We start from the raw sequence: 21,185 nt of genomic DNA, 5'->3' as shown, positions 1-21,185 counted from the left end.
AGGGGAAATTTTCTATTCACGTTCCTTCAACAACATAGAGATGGGCAGGGGACAGGCAGCTTGGGAGACAGCAAATGTCATTTTCAGTTTCCCAGGCAAGTGGTTTTAAATACATAAACAGTGAAGGTGTGATTTAAGTAAATCTTTGTTTGAATATATGCAAAGTCTCTTATTCTCACCCCCGCCATCTCCCAAACAGAAAAAACAAACCCAAGCAAAGTTCAACACATCTTTTTATATACAAACAGGTTAATGGTACAGATGAAATACCTGTAGCAAATGCCCTTTAGAAAGATGTGAATAAAATGAAAACTCTCAGCATAAAGGGCCTGTCCTCTTCACTGGTGCTGCCCAGAGAGCCTATTCTTAGCTGAACACTTGCGGGGCTTACTGTGAAGACCAGAAAGAAGCCCCTTTGGACCTAGGCGAGAGCCTTGCCATCTCCCCACAGAGAAGAGGTGACTTGAAGGTCATCTGCTGCCTAGGACCTGGGCATGATTAAGCTGTTGTCTCAAGACTTGGGTCTGTTCCTCAAGTTGCTGATTAAGCAGCTCAGTTTCCTGGCAGTGGCCCAGAGGGAGGAAAGGAACCTGCAATAGTGTGAGGAAGTAAAAAACTCTGGGTATTTTGATTTAAAAAAAAAAAAAAAAAAAAATCTTGATAATCAATGGAACCCTGTCAAGCCAAAGTATCAAATTCACCAGAGGGAAAAACTGTAATTTAGCATTCCAGAATCTACACAGGCAAGCGTTTTCTGTAGGAAGATCATTGCTTAGCACCAATTTCTCACTCTGAGAATTTTTCCTTTTCCTTCGAGCCCTTGGCTGTGAAGAGCACTTTGGGGACTCAGCTCGGAGGTACTTTTAATCAGTAACTAGGTGTGTCACACACCACAGGACAGCATCCAGTTCACACTGGAGGCAGCTCTCCTTGGGGGTCATGCTGCCGTGGGGAAGGTGAGTGGCTCCACAGTGTATTCCTGTGTCCAGGCCACCGGCTTTACTCAAAGCGACGCAGATGGTTGTAGAGCGACTGCACATAGGTGAACACACACATGGGGTCCGGCTTGCGGCCCATCACCATCATATCCTCCACTTCAATCAGGCGCTCACAGTTGGCCAGATTCCTGAAACATAGAAACCCCATCAGAACACAGTCCCAGCAAGTGGCCAGCCCTGCAACAGGGCCATTGTCACTGTCCCCAACCAGAAATCAACCTGGACCCAAGACGTTCAAGTGAACGGCAGCAGAGAATTCAAATAATTCTAAGAGAACCTTTAGAGTCACCTAGGCCACGCAGTTTTCCACAAACCATCCATACAATTAATATTTTGATTTAGACTTATGTAAACTTTAAGTTAAATTCAAGTAAAAAATTACATATTTGTAATATATTATATGGCAAATCACCATGAACTGTAAAAATAAATATAAACTAAAGAAAAAAAAAAAAAAAGGTTACCCTTTGCTTCCTGAAACGGTATGGTTTTGTTGGGGTTTTTTTTTTTTTTTTTTTTTTTTTTTTTGAGATTCAGGCTTACTGTGTAGCTCAGCCTGGCCTTGAATTCATGATCCTCCTGCCTCAGCTTCCCAAAAGATGGGATTATAGACATGTGCCTCCACACCTAGATCTGAAATAGGGTTTTCAAACTTTGAAAAAAAAACTTGATCCACAGGGACTGGGGAGATAGCTCAGTTGGTAAAGTTCTTGTCTTATAAACACGGACCTGAGTTCAAGCCTCAGAACCCAGGTAAATAAATAAACAAACAAACAAATAACAAAAATAAAATGTTTGGTGTAATGCGCACACTTCTAATCCCAGCACTGGAGAAGCAGAGACAAGCAGATCCCTGGGGCTCACTGGCCAGTCATCCTGGCCTACTTGATGAGCTCCAGGCACCTGAAGAACGACACCTGAGTTGTCCTCCGGCCTACACACACACACACACAGAGAGAGAGAGAGAGAGAGAGAGAGAGAGAGAGAGAGACACGTGCACTCACATACACAGATATACTGTACAGATACACAGAAAGATGAGAGAGAGAGAAAGAGAGAGAGGCATGTGCACTCACATACAGAGGGAGAGGTACATGTGTACACACATACAGATGCACTATACGCATACATGCATAAACACACACACACACACACACACATGCGCACGTGCACACACAAACATAACCCAGTAAGGAAGATATTTTCCACCATGATTCAGCACATATACATGCACAGTTGGCTCTCTGTAACCACAGGCTCTGCAACCACGGATTCAACTTGGCTTATAGCAAAAGTATTAAAGAAATGATGCCCTCTCCTGGCCCCTCCAGGCACATACACACAGATGCACACAGATGCGCACACACACACACACACACACACACACACACATGTAAAAATAACTCTTTAAAAAACATACATTAAAGTTGGGTGTATAGGCACACACCTTTAATCCTGGTACTCAAGAGGCAAAGGCAGGTGGATCTCTGTGAGTCCTAGGCTAGCCTGGACTATACAGTGAATTCCAGGCCAGCCAGAGTTACATAGTAAGGCTCAATCTGAAAAAACAATTGTTTTAAGAAAAAAGTATATCCATACTAAACATATACAGACTTCTTTTCCTTCCAATTATTCCCCAAACCATAAAGGATAATAACAGTTTACACAGTACTTACACTGTGTTAGATATTGTTTTTTAATTCTAAGAATCAGGCATAATGGCATACACCTATAATCCCAGCACTTGAGGAGGCTGAGGCAGGAGGATTCTAAGTTCAAAGACAGCCTGGGATACATAATGAGACTCTGTCTAAAAACATACATACATACATACACACATACATACATACATAATCTGGAGGTGATTTTGAAGTATACACAAAGATTATGCATAGGTTACATACAAATACTATGTCACTTTATATAAAGGATTTGAACCTCTGAACTTTGGTTTCTGGGGGCTTCTCCCATGGATACTAAGAGATGATTCACTCTATGTGGAAATAAACTTTCACAAACATTCTTCTCTTTACTGATATTTTCTCTGTATTTTATGCTTATTTCTCTCTCTTGCCTTTTATAACTGCTAGTCATGAACTACTACAATAATGTTATAAAGTACTAATGGCTCATAACTGGCAGTTTTAAAAACTGCACAAATGATATAGGGGAGATGGCTTGGAGAGTAAAGTGCTTGCTGCCCAAGCACAAGGACCTGAGTTCAATCCCAAGCATGCACAAAAAAAGCCCATGCTTATAATCCTAGCACTGGTAGGCAGAGACAGGAGGATTTCAGGGGCTCACTAGCCTGCTAGTCTAGCCAAGTGGTGAGCTTCAGGTTCAAAGAGAGACTCTGTCTTGAAAAATAAGGTGGAGATCGGTAGAGGAAGACTCCTGATGTCAAATTCTGGCCAACACACACACAGCAGAGCAGATCATGGGGAAAAGAGGCTTGGATATAAAATCTAAACTGCTGACTCAGATTGCCAGCCATGCCAATCTTTTGATCTGTCTGTGCCCATTTCCTGGGCAAACAGTCAGAATCCACCTCTGCCCTCCATCCCATAGGGATTGTTAGAGGCTATGCTTCCTCAGTGTCTTTATGCATCTGGTGGCCCAGAACCAGCCAAAAGGGAGACCCCAGTGATTAAGCCAGGGCTCCTCAGACCTACCCAGAGCTTGCAGTGAGCTCAGCACAGCTCATGCAGGACTTTGAACACTCACGGCTCTATGGGCTGTGTGTTCCCAAGACAAAGACAGTAACATTACCACCAGGCCCTGCTCTGCAGAGCTGGCCAGAAACCAAATGTCAAGGCGAAATGGAGACATCTGTCCCGGATCCCATCCTCCATCCCATCCCCGCCTCCCCTCTGGGCTGCAGTGGGTAACCTGTAAGGGAACCCAGAGGCTTCATGGGGTAATGAGTGTGTTTAGCACCTTCTCTCCCTAGGACAAGCCAAAGCAGGGTTCAGTTGTCAAAAGACAGCATTCAAAAGGTACTTAATGGCCAAGAACTAAAAAGTCTTGAGTTCTTCAGAGGCTAGGGACCTTCCAGAATCATTACTTGTCATTTGGTATCTTATCGCCACCAAACCTTGCAGGGGTTTCTGCTCCTCAATTCCTCACTGTCAGGTCTGCTATTCAGGGACCCCAGATGCATACAAATGGGCTCCATGTGAGCCCAGGGTGTCATCACTGTCAGCAGTGGCCTCAATGGTCCTTTGTGTTAAATGAGCACAGCACTAGAGACCCAGGACCTCAGCCTTGGAAGAGAACTCACACTCCATGAAGGCTCTCCCTCGGCTTCCTCCCCTCCAGGTCCAGGACTGTCCTGACCCCTCTGCAGGAGGCTGCCCCAACAAGGAAGCTGTACCTTATGGGGCAGGTAGATGCTCTTTTGCTTCTTTGTTCCCACAAAATTATTCTCTTCTCACTACCCCCCCCCCACGGCCCGCCCCAAGAAAGCCCTTCACATACTGGAGGAGAAGCTGTATACCCATGTCTTTCTCTAAAATGAAATCTCTCTGCTTCCTTAATCATCACCCTGGTGTCACCCTCCGCTACAGACAGCAAGTCATGGGCAAGGTGCTAGCTTCCCCTACAGGCCAGCAGGGTGTTGACACCCACCCCACCCACTGTTGTTTCTAAGTTGAACAGATGCACGGGATGCTGAGAAAAGGGATCACAGTATACAACATGTAACCACCATCTCTCAGTACCCTCTTTCTTTCCTGTGCCACCTCCAGCCCCTCACTCACTTCCTCCTCTGAGGAGCTCCAAATTCTCTAGCCCGCAGGGAGAAAAGCGTCCCTGTCTTTAAGGCCATTACCTGGGCTACAGCAGACCTTCGAGGACACTTGCCTTCTACTCCACCTTGTCCCTGCAGACGGTACCTGCTCCTTCTGAGACACTGTGGTGCCAGCTACAATGGTAATAAGATTCCTAGAACTGCCAAATAGGAAAGCACAGGGACACCCGCCTGCGGCCACCGCTGCCACTCATGTTTCCCAGAAGACAGAGAACACAAGACAGTGATGATTACTGTTGACTTTTATCAAAAGATTTAAGTCTTAAAATATTAGAGGCCCCAGGTGGCCTTTATACTTTAAAATGTGTCTCTGTCAAAACGATCCAAGCTCATTTTGAATAATTCAAACTACATAGAAAAGTTCACTGGAACACAAATGATTTCAAATGCCACCCCACAGCCTGAAGCAGGAGCAACTAGTCTGCACCTTGAAGGGCTTCTCCTACTGTTTACTGTATCTTCAGCTACCCTAGGCCATGGAGGAAGGACTGTAGGGGGTATTTTTTTAAGACTGTCCTAAATGCAGACCAGGGCTGGGACTACTGCCTCTGGTTTTAGACAGAGACACATGGGCACTACAAATAGCGCTAGAGCCACTTCTGCTGGGTGTAACCGGAGAGCAGGCACATTCCACTCAGGGCAAGCGGGAAGCCCTGGGCTGCACGTCCTGTGGCCGCACACTGCCCTGCACAGGGGTGGGACGGAAAGGTGCAGAAGGGTCAGGCACCCGCCCACTCAGCCCCTTCCATAAAAGGAGCTGGTCCACCCTTGTTCCAGGCCCTAAACACCTGTCAGGCAAGGGATGCTTTTGCTGTCAACACGGGACTCACTCACACAGATTAAGCCACAAGGAATTACAGAGGGGAGGGGCAGTGTTTACTCCAAAGCTTCCCAGTGTATCTTTGTGTCCTGAAGATACACACTGGTTAGTTTTTGTGAACTTGACACAAACTACAGTCATCTGGGAAGAAGGGACCTCAACTGAGGAGTTTCCTCCATCAGACTGGCCCATGGGCATGTCTGTGAGGATTTTCTTAATTGTTAATTGATATAGGAGGGCCCAAACTACTCGCCCAATGCCATCTGTGGGCAGGAGGGTCTAGGCTGTATAAAAAAGGTACTGAGCAAACCAGGGGAAGCAAGCCAGTAAGTAGCGTTCCTCTATGGTCTCTGCTTCAGCTCCTGCCTCAGCTTCCCTCAATGATGGACTTGTGCGTTGGACATGGAAGCTAAATAAACCATCCCCTCTCCCCCAAGTTGCTTTTGGTCATGATGTTTATCACAGCAACAGAGAAGTCAAACTAGAAGACCCTAGGAAACATTTTCCTACTGGATATATAGTTTGGGAACATCATCAGGACCTTTCTCTGGATCCCAGGCTCCTCTCCACTCAGGCTGTCAGCTCCTAAAGCTGCCTTTCTGAGCCACCCTCTGCCTTCAGGGCTCATAATGCCTTTCACTGGTCCCCTGCGTCCTCTCAGATGTTGCTGGCTAACCCTAAGACAATCATACTGGCTCCAATATTCTAAAGCAGGTGTTCCAGTGCAGCTTTCCTAACCAGCTACTGTCCAAGAAACTAGGGATTCAACCAGCTGTCTTTCCAAGAGGCCCCTGGGGGCAGGCCCATCTCTGCAGCCCTCTCTCCCTTGTACCTGGGAGATAATCTCACAGATGACTCATAAGGGGAGGTATGTTCCCAGGCTCAGGGCAAGCTCTCCACAGAGACCTGCCTCTGATGCCCCTCCCCACTCTTTACAGTCAGCAGAAAAGCCAGAACTCATCTTGGAGGCCCCATCACACCCTGCTCCCCTCCCCAACTGAGAGCAGACTCAGGCCACTGGGAGGCAGGGCCAAGGTCTTACTCTACTGTTTGCTCTGGGAAAGGAGGGAGCCAAGCCCTGGCCCAACCCCCACTCCACCCCAGGCTGAGAATAGAAGAAACATCTGTGTGAAGTCTGAAGGCTCCATGCACTCAAATCTCATGCTAGAAGGCACATCCTGGAATCCCTCTGGCCCTGGCTGCCTAGGGAAGCTCTGTTCCATGGAAGGTGGGGCACATGGCCACCACCCCATGGCCCAGGCTATCCCTCTCCCTGCTAAGCCCAGCGGAGTTCTTTGGCTATAGGTGACCAAGGTGGCCAGAGCATAAGCTGGCACTGCTTTGCCCACTAGACTTAGAGGATAAAGAACTCTCTAAACCAGGCCTGGCCTCCCCAGTGGGGTAGGTCTTAGGGTGCCTAAGTGGAAGCCCTGATCCCACACATTCTAGCAGTATGATTTTGATTTTTGACAGTCATTCCTTAGTTTTAAGCAGCTGGGCCTCCTCCTGTGAGACACCCCCCTCAACATCATGCCGCGACACTTGGCGTGACTCCACCATCGTCTGGATCCAGTTGCATAACACACTCGTCCAAGCTGTTTCTGCTATTAGGATGACAGCTAATCCCAAGCAGCCAAGAAAGACAAGGCTTTGAAAGTACACAAAGCACTCCTATGACCCCAGAGGGACATAGAGTCCAAGGCAATACAACAGGCAGGGACCCCTATCCCTAAGACTCAGGTTGAGGAACTCCAAACCAGAGCCTCTGTTCTGCCCCTAGAGTGAGCACCTCTACCCTAGAGAGGGATAGAGGCCATGGGTCCAGGCAGGCCTCCAATACCAAGAGTAGGTTATGAGACCCATTGGCTCCACTCCTTCCCTGGCCAGGCTCTGGGCCTAGTGTAGGGGGCGGGGGCTGGGTAGTTGGACTGGAAATGGAATGAAGATAGCAAACAAAGCCTGGAGTGAGGCCTCCTTCTACCCAATGAGGACAAATGAAGATGTCAGACAGAGCTCAGACCAGGACAAACATGGTCCCTCAGAAGCCTGGCAACACGAAGCACAAAAGCACGATAAACGGCATCACCCCTGGGAACAGCAGCTTTGGAGTGGGCCTTACTCCTCTCTAACCTTCAGAAAGCCCGGAGCACCATACCTGTGTCCTGCTCTCTTGCTTCAGGAGTTGTGATGCTCTACTGGGGGGTGGTACCCTGACCCTTCTGACTGGGGTTAACCAACAAGGGGCCCTGAGGCAAGGACAAGAAGTAAATGAGGTCAAAGCATTTATCCTGGGGTGACCCTCCCTGCCAGGTCAGGGTGAACTGTCTGCATCCTCATGTTCAAGGCACAGTTCCTGTCAGGCAGCTCCTGTCAGGCAGCCTTGGCTTCAGCAACAGCAAGCCCAGGGCTGGTAGCACCCTCCCCCAAATTTGTCCCCCTAGGTATGGGAGAAGGCAGGTGGCATGGTTTGAATATGGCTTGTACTCACTCAAACTCATGCTGAGGCATGGTCCTTAATGTAACAGTGTTTAGAAGTGGCAGGGGTTTTAAGAGAATACTGCCACACTGCATCTATCCTGCTTCTCTCACTCCTTCCCATATCCTTGGAAAGAGTCCTTATAAGAAACACACCCAGGCACTGGAGAGATAGCCTAGCAGTTAAGATCACTTGCTGCTCTTGCATAGCACTTGAGTTTGGTTCCCATCACCCACATGGCAATTCACAACTGTCTGTAATTCCAGTTCCAGGGGACTGAGGCCTTCTGCTGGCCTTGCTACCCGGGAGCACATGTGGTGCACTACCCTACCTACATGCATACACATAAAATATAAGTAAAATCTTAAATCAAAAAATAGGGACGGGCGTTGTGGTGCATGCCCTTCAGAGGCAGGCAGATCTCTGTGAGTTCACAGCCAGCCTGGTCTACGTAGGGAGTTCCAGGACAGCTGGGGCTACAGGGAGACCCTAGCTCCAAAAAAAAAAGAAAGAAATACATCTTGTGACTGTTCATCTTTATTGTTAACCTGAATAAATTTCAAATCACCATGGAAACATACTTCCAGGTGTTTCCAAAGTGCTTCCAGAGGCGTTTAACTGAGGAGGGAAGACCCACCCTTAAGGTGAACACCTCTATCCAATGGGCTGGCATCCCCAGACTGAAGGAGGAAGCAAGCTGAGCCCCAGCATTAAGCTCTCTCTGCTTCCAGCCTGTAGGTGCAATGTGACCAGCTGCCTCACACTCCCGCTGCCTTGCCTTCCCTGCCAGGATGAACTGTATCCTTACACTGTGAGCCATTAAAAACAATCCCCCCAATCCCATCCTTCCTTAAGATGCTTTTACCAGGTATTTTGTCACAGCAACAAAAAAAGGAACTAATACACACCCCATCCAGCTGGAATACACCCCACCCCTTGGGATACACACCCCACCCAGTCAGAACACACACCCATGCCCTGGCAGGGTCCTGATACTCTGGGGGTTGCTCTTGGCCAAACACACAAATCCCAAACAGGTTTTCCAAGGACATCCTGGTCCCAGAACTCCCCATCTATGAGTGGGACATACAAGAGAAGTGCCATGCTTTGACTATGTCTTGCCCCCACCCAACCACATGTTGAGGCCTGATCTCCAATATAATGGTGTTGAAAGGTGGTGGGGCTTTTAAGAGTTATTTAGATCTTTTAGATCGTCAGGAATCCACCCTCATCAAAGGATTAACATGGTTCTCACAGAATGAGTTAGTTACCTGGAAAACAGATTGCTATAAAGCACCAAGCCCCCTTTTCCCCCCTCCTCTCTTGCACATGTGCCCACTTGCCCCTCTGCCTTCCACCATGGGCTGAAGCAGCATGAAACCCTCACCAGAGGCCAAACAGACCCCAGCAGCATGAGCTTGGACTTCAAGCCTACAGAACCAGGAGCCAAAATAAACCTCTTTTCTTTATGAAGCGCTTAACCTCCATTGTTCTGTTATAGCAACAGAAAACAGCCTAAGGTCAGAGGTAATTTCTCAGTCCACACTAAGACAGTATTTAGGGAAACAAAATCTACTTTTTGAAATATATCAAGCATACACAATTTCATGCTGAGTAGGAGCTGGGGCTCATCCAAGCAACTGCATCTCTCCACTACCCTGAGGGGACAGACTCAGTGCCCCTACCCCACTGCCCCTCAGGGCTGATTTCCCACACTATACTGTAGAGGCTGAGCACACAACAAGGAGTCAGAAACAACACAAACAAGGAGCCCTGCTCTATCACTGAATAATGTGTGGCCCTGGGCAAATCCCTCACCAGCCTCAGTCTTCCAATCTATACAAGTGAAAGACAGAGGGCTGGAGAGATGGCTCAGCAGTTAAGAACACTGACTGTTCTTGCCGAAGACCCAGGTTCAAATCCCAGCACCCACATGGCAGCTAACAACTGTCCGTTCCAGGGGATCTGACAGTCTCTTCTGTCCTCCACAGGCATTGCATGACATGGGTGCACTTACCTACATGCAGGCAATACAAACACACACATAACATAAAAATAAAAAATATTAAAAAAAAAAAGTGAAAGACAGATGGAAGTCCTCACGGTCACTCAGCTCACCAGAAAAATGTCCCAAGTATACCTAGAACAGATGTGGAGCTCAGGGTCTAGACTAGGACCAGTAGCCAGGGGGACTTGCCATACTCACTCTGCCATGGTGAAGGCCAGCTCAAAGTTCTTCTGCCGTTGTGTGGGGCTCAGGGCATTGTAGTCGAAGGCATCAGGGAAGAAGGAGTGCACCAGGGCACAGAAGGCCATCCCATCACTCCAGCTGGAGGAGAAGTTCTGCAGGTCCACATGCTGTAAGTGGAATGAGTGGAGGTCAGTGGAAGCCCCACTCTTAGCTCTGCTCCTGGCACCCAATTCAACCCTGTGAGCAGATTCTCCTAGCGCCTCCCCAAGCCCCCACCCCACTGGTCAACAAGCTATCACTGCTAGACCTCTTCCTACATCAGTCTGTTTAGGCTGGACCTGATTCTGAGAATTTCTAAGCATATGTTGTAGGTGGTGTGGGTACTGCTCAGAAGGCATGAAATTTCTGGCTCCAATCCTTCCCCAGTCTGATAGGCTTTTGCCCTGCTAGCAAGTCAAGGGGAAGTGAGATGCCTGGCCTGCCTTGGCCCACTGACCTGGTAGCCCACCGTCTTGCTGCGGCACCACTCAAGCAGAATCTGCTTGATGCTGCTGGCACTGGCCACACCGAAGCTCTGAGACCTCTTCAGTTTGGCCCTGGTCTCACCTTTGCCCCTGTGGAGAGAGAGGGCATGCCTGCTCTGGGGGCCTATGATGACTGGGTCAGCACATAGCCTGCACCCCACAGCTCTGTCCACAGTACAACCCCCACACAGCAGCCATCCAAGACCCCTGTAAAGGGGCACAGAGGAAGCAGGAATCACTGGGTAATCCTGAGACAGAGAACCTAAGGGGCACGAACTTCAACCCTCAGCCTAGACCAACTTCCTGTTCCCTTCATCCTGCCCTCCTTCTCAGCTTCCATAGAGCCCAAGTGCAGGCTGTTGGGGCAGTGAGAGCTTCCTGTGCAACTCCTTCACTGATGTTGAGCATCATTACACAAGGTGGGCAGCATCGTGCATACATCAGGCATCAATATCGTGCACTGAGAAGGGAACTGAATAAATATGCAAAGACAGATTGTAGTCCAAGGATCTCAACTCTAACAGGTAGTGGCTGGTGAACCCCTGGGTCCCATTGTGCCATTTCTTCTTCAGTCTCAAGCAAGGCCAGCCCGACAGCTGGGCCTCCTCTGCCAGACTCCCAGGTCATGCCCCCAAAATAGTGGAGCAACAATTCAGTTGTAAGGATGGCCTGTGAACACTGGGGGAGAAGACTGGGGTGTCTCAGAATGGAGGAGAGCAGCTCTCACTAGGCCCAGCTTGGCTCCTAGCCTTACACCCCTCTTCTTCCTATAAAAGGAGCTCCTTGACCTCCAACCAACCCTGTAAAACAGCCCTGACCTTGAGCTAGGCCTGAGAGATCTGATCTTGGGAATACCCCACTGGGAAATGGCCAATGCCCAGACTTGTTATGCTATGCCAGCCTGACTGCGGCCTGGGTTGCACTTGCTTTGGGGGCCCTCAGGACAGTTTGGGGGTGAACATTCTTACTTGCTCGCTGTATCCTGCTCCCACTTCTCAAACAATGCCTTCCGGGCCTGCGCCCCCGAGGTGCGGGGTAGTGTCTGTGACCTCACCAGTTCCCTGCGACGTTCTCCCTGGCGAGGGGTCTGAGTCATGACTGGAGGCTGCGGGGATGGGGGTGACTGTGGTGGGGTCACCAAAGGGGGGCTGAGGAGAGAATCATGAGGTCAGGAACACAGAGTCAGTCATAACTAGCTTCCCTAGGCCCCAGGTGGAACACCCACACTGAGTGTGCATGACACAGGTGGTCTGTGCCCATGATAGGCCCCCAGACCCTTGAGGGGTAGGAGAAGAGCAGGCTCCTCCTGCTCAGGTCCCAACTGGTTTGGCAGGTTTTCTGAACTGAGCTGCCGTCCATAGCATGCCTGGCCAGCAGGCCCAACTAGGAAAGAAAAACGGACCCCTTTCTGGGCGTAACTACCCCCTGGCAGGTGTCACTGCCTGGGGAGAGAAGGGAGCATACCCAGAGCCAGAACCAGCCCCTCCTCCACCACTTCCATAATAGACCCCCTTTGTTCTCCCTCATAAACAATCTTCCGGGAGGTCACATTTCTCCTTTTAATATTATTTAAAAAAAAAAAAAAAAAAAGAGTCATCTTGCTACCCCACCCCCATCCTCAGTTCCAACCACAGGCCAGCTCCATGGGAAGGCCCTGCTGTTTGTCCTAGAGCTGGGCCTCTCTAGGCACCTGCTATGCCTATGGTAGCAAGTACCTAACTAGGAAGAGCCCCAGCTGACCAGATGGAAGAAAGGAAGGTGGAAGGTCATTCCTCCCAGAAAGGCTGAGACCCATACACACCTCTGTGATGTTTTGTTTGGTTTGGTTTGGTTTGGTTTTTTGTGACACGGTCTCCCTTAGCCTCTGCTGGCCTGGAACTCATTATATAGACCAGGCTGGCCTGGATCTCAGAGACCCACCTGCCTCTGCCTCCAGAGTGCTGGAATTAAAGTCATGGGCCACCATACCTGGCTTTCTGAGACTTTTTCTGGACTTGCTTTGAAGGTCAGAGAAGCCAAGCCTGAGCCATGCTTCTCCAAACAAGCTCTCTACCAACTGGTCACTTGTCTCCCCAGCTCTGACCCCTCTATCAGCCCACTACCCTAGTTCCACAGAGTGCCCATCCCTAGACAGTCATCCCAAAGAGCTCCATGAAAGCCAGGTCCAAGGTGGAGCAGAGCAGCCACCTGGGAAGCCATTGACTCACCTGTCCTTGTGTTTGCCTGCTGTGACTGCCCCGTACCCAGAGCCGGACAAAGACCGAGTAAAAGAGGAATTCTTCTCTGTGAGTCGAAGGGAAGACAGAAACAACAAAGTTGCCCTTGTGGGAGCTTGGCTTCAGCCTCCCTTCTGACCCAGCCCTGAGCCATCTACTCAACATCACTCTGTGGACCAGCAAGATCTGGGGTTTAGTGGGCCTCTCTCAGCAAAGTAGAGGACAGTGACATCAAGGGGGTCCTTCTAATTGTTCCCTCCCTATTCTTCATGATACCAATCCAGGGTCTCCAATGCTGTGTGACCAACAAATAATGCCACAACCCCTCCTTTGGAAGCCAGAACAGCACCAGCCCAGGTCACACACTGGAATAGGACCAAAGGCCCAAAACAAATATTCTGGGACTGAGGAGGGGAGCGTATCAAATGTTCAGGGAAACCACGGCCTCCGCCCATTACAAAAGCTGTAGCCAATCTCTAGCTAATGGGATCTCTGCAGTGAAATGTGGCAATGACAGGTCCCCCTGGGACAGGGAAGATGGTGGTAAAGGTGGGCTTGGGTGATAAAGGTGAGTTGGGTGTCCTGAGTCTCCTGCCAACCCCCAGGCCCACCCTGAATTGAGATCAGCCCACACACCACCTTCTCCTGCTCATACCAGTGGGACTGGGAGTCCAGGGGCTGATGGCCTCGCTAGGGCTTGAGGCGAAGCTCCCCAGGATGGCAGCAGACGTGGGTGATAAAACTGCAGCTGAGGTCTCCCCAGAGAACTTCTCAGAGACTCGGGTGACAGCTGTGACTGGCTGGTGGGGCAGCCGCAAGGAGAGGCTCACAGGGCGAGGCTTAGGAGGCTCCGGGGCTGAGGAGGTCCCAGCAACCTCAGAAGGTCCATTGGCTGGACCTGTAACATGCAGCCAGCAGAGGTGGGTCAGCCATGGCAGCCAAAGAGGCCTTAGATCTCCTGCCTCCCAGAGCCTTCCTTGCAGTGCCTCCAGGAAGGCCTCCCTGACCATTCCAGCCTCCATTACCTCCCTTATCAGGGATGTCTTACTGCACCAGAGCTGATTCTTCAGCTCAATAAATATAATTCGTCAATCTACTCTCTACCTACTTCTATGCTTGGACAATTTTTCAGCTTCCATTTGCTTTCTTTTTTAAAAATATTTTACTATTGTTATTTTGTGTGCATGGTTTTGCCTGCATGTAAATGCACCACATGCATGCAGTGCCCACAGAAGCCAGATGAGGGCATTGGTCCCCTGGAACTGGAGTTTCAGAAGGTTATTAGCCACCATTTGGGTGCTGGGAACTCAACCTGGGCCCTCTGGAAGAACAGCAAGTGCTCTTAACCAATGAGCCATCCCTCCAGCCCCTTCCACTTGCTTTTTTTCCAGAAACAGGGGAAGAACACTATCTTGGGGAGCTCCCATTTCTGTGTTTTAAAAGTTCTACTATATACTGAGGGTTTGGGGAGATTGTTAAGTGGTTAAGAGCACTGGCTGCTCTTGCAGAGGACCTGGGTTCGATTACCAGCATCCACATGGCAGCTAACAATCCAGTTCCAGGAGATCCAGTGCTCTCTTCTGTCCTCCAAGGGTACTGCATGACACTGGTGCACTTATATACATGCAGTTTCATACACATAAAATAAAAATAAATCAAAAAAATTTAAGAAAAATTCTACTACATACTGAACAAGGATGCTCCCCTGCAGTCTCTCTGCCTGTTGGCATTCAGTCTTAAGCACCCATGACCACACAGGCACACCTAGCTGAGGGATGGCTGGCACAAATGCCTGGCTGAGGCCCTGAGCCCCAAACCTACCCAGCCACCTCCCTTCTGCCCTGGGTTCCTACCTGTGCCCAGCTGGTGTCCATTCTCAACAATGCTTGAGTTTGAGGTCCGTCTGACCTCAGAATCACAGGTTTCATCATGTTCCACACTCTGCAGAGATACCAACACCAGTGAGCCCCATCACTGGGGGCCAGCTTCCCACCCCAACACCATTTCCCAAAGTCCCTTCTAGTTCTGGTGGTGCAAACCTCACTCATTTGGTGAGAAAGGAGCCCCCAGGAGATACAATGGTGAATGAAAGTCCAGAGATGACTGGAATGAACCCACCTGACTCTGGAGCCTACCACAGCTGAGAAGCAAATACCTCTAAGCTCATTCCCAGAACCCAAGAAGGCCAAGGACAAGCTATAGGTTCTGAAGCAGTATGTTAGGTATCCCTACACACACACACACACACACACACACACACACACACACACACACACAGATGATGTATGGGAGAAGGAGAGCTTGGCCCCTGTTCCTCACAGCTGAACCAGGCCGGCCTGACTACCCACATGGAAGCTCCAGATATGATGAGGTCCTTTGGGCCTGAAGATGGACAAGGAGCCCATTCACCCTGAAGCCTTTTTGCCCAAAGCAGGGACACAAGGGTTCCCCAGATGTGCAGAGTGTGCAGCCCTCCAGGGCTGCAGCAGAGCTGAGACACAGGAACAAACACCAAGAGGGGACTGTGAGGAGGAAGCCTGGGATCCTAAGCTACCAACCCACTATGCAACCTGGGTCACAGCCTATCCCCTCTGGGTTTCAGATGGAGAAACAGGGACAGGGTAGGCAAGTGGAATTTTGGCATCTACCAAATATCAGGCCCATTTCACAGATGCTACCTGAGGGCTTAGTAAAGGGATTTGCACTGCCTGGGGTTGTCTCAGAGAAAACAGGCAAGATGTGTGGCCATAGGAGAAGTCCTCCTTTCCCTGGGCCCTGTTACTTCCCAAAAAAGGTCTGGCAGGCTTAGAGTACCTATGGGGTTGAGGTTTAGGCAATCGCCCTGGCAGAAAGGGATAAAAATGGTCCCTTAACCAGAGACTCTGCTAAGAGCCCATGTAAGGAGGCTTGAGTTGTTGGCTGTACCTTTCCTGAGACATCTCCAGGCTGTTCCCCTAATCTACAAGCTTCCCAGACAACAGTTTTTCCCTGACTTCAGATGAATCAGGTCCTCCTGTAACCAGTGCTGGAGGTATCCATCCAGCTAAGGTGAGAATTGGGAAAACAGGTGCACAGATAGTACTAAGACAGCATGGGATGTCTAAAGCAGTCTTCAGCCCAAAGGGACAAGGGGGTGCTCCCCAAAGGCAGTGTGCCTGAGACAAGTCCACAGTGAGTCGGGCACCCAATAACAGAAGCCATACCCAGCAGAGGGACTAATAGCAACAAAAGCAGGGAGACATCAAGGTCCCAGCGTTGTGATCCCACATGACTCTGATGCCTGCCCATGGTCCTTGGACTTGGCTCCTTAGACAAGAGTGTCTATCAGAAGCCAGCAAGGCATGAGAGGGGAAGACAGATGGTAAGTCAACCCCATAGTTCCTGGAGAACCGGGGAGGAGATATAGGGCAAAAATATGGAAGGCCAAGGGCAAGCACTCTGAGCCTTGGAAAGAAAGGAATCTGGCTGGCAGTGAGCAGATGTGGAGTGGGGAAGGATGCCAAACCTCTTCCAATCCTGAGCTTGGGGCCTGAGTGACAGAAAGATCTATGGTAGTGGTGGTAGGAGGATGACAAGGATTTCCATTTTGGATAAGATGGGTGTAAAGGGCTCCTGAGACATCAGGGAGCTAAGGAGGTAGCATATGAGGCCAAGTATAAAACAAAGGAAGAATGGGCAATGAGGAAACAGTCCCGGCCTCTAGGGGCCCCTGGGAGCCCAGCAGAAAAGGCACTGGCAGCTCAGGGAGCAGAACAGAAGGCATAGCTAGGGAGGTGGGAAGAAACCCAGCAGGAGGTTGAGGAAGCCAGGGAAGGAAGTGAAGCAAGCAGGCCAGCATGTTCAAAGGTGGCCTGAGGTCAAGTCAAAGAAAGTCAGGAAGAGAAAACACATTGCATTTAGCCAAAAAGAGGTCACTGATGATAATGGTGGAAATGGAATCAGGCACAGAGACTAGGGAAGGAGATAGCCTGGGAGAAAGCTGAAGGAAGGGTCAGGCAACCTGGGCCACAGATGTCTCTCCAGCTGCCTACATCCTGGTCCTGTGAGGAGTTGGGGAAGGGGTCCCAGGTTTCTCCAAGTGGAAGAGGAAGCATCACACTGACAGGCTAAGAGAAAGACTCTAGGGGCTAGAGAGATGGCTCAGTGGTTAAGAACACTGGTTGTTCTTGCAGAAGACCCGGGTTCAAATCCCAGCACCCACATGGCGGCTACAACCGTCCTTAACTCCAGTTCCAGGGAAATCCACGGCATTGCACGACACGGGTGCACTTACCTACCTGCAGGCGATATACACATACACATAAAATAAAAATAATAAATAAAATTTAAAAAGAGGGAGAAAGACTCTAGTGAAGTAAGGGGACCATCTGTAGGGTAAGGTCCTGGGAAGGTAACAGAAGACAGGACTCAGACTCTGGGAAGCCTGGCCTGGGATAGAAAGAGACCCTTCAACTTCTGAACCAAGAGGTTCAAGCCTACCCTCAGTATCACAGGACATCTGATGTCTCTTGCACTCAAGAACTTAAGGAGGGAGCACCCCTAGAAGCCTGGTGCCAAGTCAGCAGAGGGAAAGGAACCAGCCAGTCCAGCTAGAAGCCCAGCCTTCATTGTCACCAAGGGCAAACAGCAGCTCTGGGGTCTCTGTGTGTCCCCCCCACACCCTGGTCCAACAGGTTCCACAGGTCTAGTCAGGGGCCTCAAGACACAGACTGATGGTGAAATCATTTTCCCAGGAATGTAGGTGTCTACAAGAGGCTCCCCCACCAGACACCTGTCCCTGCATGTTACAGGCCTTCACCCCACTATGGTGTCCCAGGGGACTGGATAGAAGCAGTTTCTATATTTTTGCATGGGTCAAACACCTGTTTGAGGGGTCTCCATGCAGAGAAGGGTGAGTGGCTAGGAAGGTAGGGGTTTGGGGAAAAGCCAGGACTCCCAGTTTCCACTGCCCCTGGCTCCTCCAGCCCCAAACTATAACCACTTCTGACCTGGGAAAAGGGCTCTTCCATGCTTCAGGCTAAAGGGCTGTTCTGAGACCTCTAACTCATCACCACAGAGAGGGATAGGAGGAAGCCATCAAACGCACATTATGGCTAAAAGCAGTGCCCAAATCAAGATATGGAGCTGGGGTCTCCTCCTGCCATCCAGAGTTCTGTTCACAAAGTACATTGGCCTTACAGAGAACAACTCATGACAAGTGTTGTATCTCAGGACCTGGGTCAGGGTGAGCCTGGTCCCACTTGATATGTCTTAGCCAGATGGCAGAGAGAAAAAGGAGCAAGTGTGAGATAGCACCCAGTGCAACCTTCACAGATAACAGAACCCTGAAATGGAAGGACTGAGCCCCAGCTGGGCTGAAACCCCTGGCATGCTCCCCAGGGGGCCACTGTCTTCCTCTGCTTAGGGTAGTCTGGCCCATGCATGGTTGAGGAGTCCTCTGTGTGCTTATACGAGGGCAGAAATCACAGTAGAGCTCTGGGGCTGAGGACGGGTCCTGCTGAGTTGGCCTAGTACTCCCTCAGGTCCCTATCTCAGCTTTGCTTTAGGAAAGGGGAGGTGCCCCATGAAGGAGCCCAGGCCTGGGAACTCAGTGGGGGAGGTAGGGGATGAGATAAGCGTAGTTTCAAGGACTGGGAGATGGGACCCTCTTATTGGAAAGTTTTTAACATTTCTGTGGAAGAAGGCATAGTATTTCAGGACTGATCCACAGGCCAACACAGAGGGGCAGGGACGGGCAGGGAAGTGGGGCGAGCTCATATGTGGGCTCGGCATAACCTACACAGGGCAGAACCCCCATCCTAGGATGGTTAGTTAACACTGCTGCCCTATCCCGTCTCCACTCACACCACAGTTTTAGTTAGAGGACTCAATCCAAACTTCTCCCCAAAGCATTAAACCTGCTTATCACACTGCCTTTGGGAAAGGCAGGCAGATAAGGTAAGTCTGGTTTCTTTCACTGTGGGGCCTCTGACACCCAGCTCTTGGCAGTTGTTCCAGAGGGACGGTACTGCCTTGACCAAGGGAACTCAGAGGCTCCAGTTTAGCTGAGAGTGACATCTCCACAGAACAGCTAGGTACCAGCCTCCTGGACCTGGGTCTGACCTCAGGCTGCCGCCATCCACCCCACATCCCTAGCCTCCCGACTCCCTCCTTCTAGCCAGACAACAGCAGTGGCTCTTCAGACACTGGTTAACGGTGTCAGCTGGGCACAAAAATAATCTAGCCTACCTACCACGCTGGACCCAATAGGACTAGGACAATCCCCCTTGGTTTATTATTTTATTTCTTAATCCCCTGAAGTTGGAGTTACAGGCGGTTGTGAACCACTTGACATGGGTGCTGGGAATGGAACTTGCATACTCACATGAGCAATATATGCTCAACTGCTGAGCCACCTCTCCAGTCTCTGACCTTTTGCTTTAAATACAGGGAAACTGAAGACTAGCTGAGAGAAGTTATCCCAAGTACCTCCTGTTTGTTCTAGGGTCCTGGGTCGCCTACAGAGAATCTTCCCTGGCAACTTCAGAATACTGTTCTGTCCTCTTCCTCCTCCCAAGCTTCCCTGACCATTCAACTGCCTCCCAGTCCCATGCTGTCAAGGTCTGTGTGCTCAAAAGTAGATGTCCTGATCAACTCCTTCAGCACATTTGCATGCTGAGTACAACCCAACCTGGACCCAGCTGAAGGTCTCTAAAGCTCACTGCCTGTTGCAGAGGGACAGTAGAACACTAGGCTCCACAAGGCCTGGCCACAAACCAAGAGGGGCAGCTACCCCTGGCTTGTAGGCACAGGATGAGACCCTCCCAGTCAGGCCCATGCCACAGACATGGAATATGAGAAGACACATAGCCTGCTTCCCAGCACCCATCTGGTACTCTGTCCATCATCCTTGTTCATGACCAAGTGACACTACCACAAACTGACTGGGAGCCTGTGTGGGTGCTCGCTCCCATGAAGGTGGGCAGTCACGGTGCTTCTAGGGTCAGGCAAGGGGAAGCAGCCTCAGGCCCAGAAAGCTGGAGATCAAGGGCAGCCTCTGATCCAATTGGAGAGGGGCCATCCTCCACCCCCAATGCTAGCTACACTTGCTGCTCACTGCCTCAGGCCCTTTCTCAGGTCTTCAATCTACTCTGCAGCTCCTGGGTCTCTGTCCTCAATCCCAATAGGCTGCAGTATCCCTGCTGATCCAGTTTATTCTTCCATAAGTCTCCCCTCTCTGGATTTCTGGGTACTGGGTCCTCCTCACTTGCTGACAGTTCCTTGGCCAGGTTTTGTTTTCTTTGAACTCACCTCTGCCTCTGTGATGGCACTCAAGACCACACCCATTCTATGACTTCATCTGCCAGCTCTGCCCAGTCAGCTACTCCAGTCTTGATGGTTCTCTGGAGCACTAAACCCAAGAGTTCACCTGCCCCCTCACAGTCAGCATGAACCATCCAGATCTGTGACCCAGTGGTCCCCCAAGCACAGTTCCCCTCTATGCTTCTGTTCTTATCTCCAAAGAGTACCCTGTTCACCGACCCTCACTCTGGAACTCCTGTCTGACAGTCCCAGCTTAGATCCCTTTCTCCTTGGACCATCACAATTAAGTAGCTCATATGATTAATTCCTTAGAATAAAAACATTCTCTCTTAGAGGGAACAGGAAGGTTCATAAGACTCAGGAAACTCACTAAACTTATATGGCTTAAAATCTCAGAAAGTTACAAAACTCACAGGGCCCTTCCCCAAGGTTACAGAAACAGTAAACAACTGCTGGAAGGAGGCTCTCTGGTGGAGCTGCCTGTAAACTGTGCAGGGAACTCCAGGGATGCACTTCAGTGAGTGGTCACCTGCTAGGGTAGGCTTTTTGGTGTTACAGCTGCCTTTGATTCACCCTTGCTCTTGTAAATAACCCCAATAAACTATTTGGCTCACCAAGCTGACCTTGAGTGCCTTATTTGGAATGAACAGACATTTGTTCATGTCTCCCCAGGAAAAGTGACAATAAATGCATCTCCACCCTATAATCCACCCATCCCTGATCAAGGGTGCTAGGTCCAAGGAGGACCCTGTTCTTCCTCTGCACAGCTCCCCTACTCCCCTACCTAGAGAATGGCAAATTCCCATTGCGAAAAGTCACTGCTGGAGAGAATCTCTCTTCTTTCCTCCTC

General features: G+C 50.0%; 1 protein-coding gene across 1 annotated transcript in view; it reads right to left on the bottom strand.

The window, feature by feature from the left end:
- Nucleotides 1-216: 216 nt before the first annotated feature.
- The window catches only part of Smtnl2 (smoothelin like 2), a 22,934-nt gene continuing 1,965 nt past the window's right edge, over nucleotides 217-21,185 (bottom strand). Inside the window, exons 2-8 of the mRNA XM_008855643.2 lie at nucleotides 14,887-14,974; nucleotides 13,689-13,931; nucleotides 13,025-13,100; nucleotides 11,786-11,965; nucleotides 10,790-10,907; nucleotides 10,309-10,460; nucleotides 217-1,126 (exon numbers count right to left, since the gene is read on the bottom strand). Of these exons, the coding sequence (XP_008853865.1) occupies nucleotides 1,000-1,126; nucleotides 10,309-10,460; nucleotides 10,790-10,907; nucleotides 11,786-11,965; nucleotides 13,025-13,100; nucleotides 13,689-13,931; nucleotides 14,887-14,974 (984 nt within the window). The 3' untranslated portion in view covers nucleotides 217-999. The remainder of the gene's footprint in view (nucleotides 1,127-10,308; nucleotides 10,461-10,789; nucleotides 10,908-11,785; nucleotides 11,966-13,024; nucleotides 13,101-13,688; nucleotides 13,932-14,886; nucleotides 14,975-21,185) is intronic.

The sequence above is a fragment of the Nannospalax galili genome, unplaced genomic scaffold, assembly GCF_000622305.1.
Source record: "Nannospalax galili isolate Female #2095 unplaced genomic scaffold, S.galili_v1.0 scaffold888, whole genome shotgun sequence".
NCBI lineage: Eukaryota > Metazoa > Chordata > Mammalia > Rodentia > Spalacidae > Nannospalax > Nannospalax galili.
Note: the sequence above shows the minus strand (reverse complement) of the source record. Positions and strands in the feature narration are given on the sequence as shown.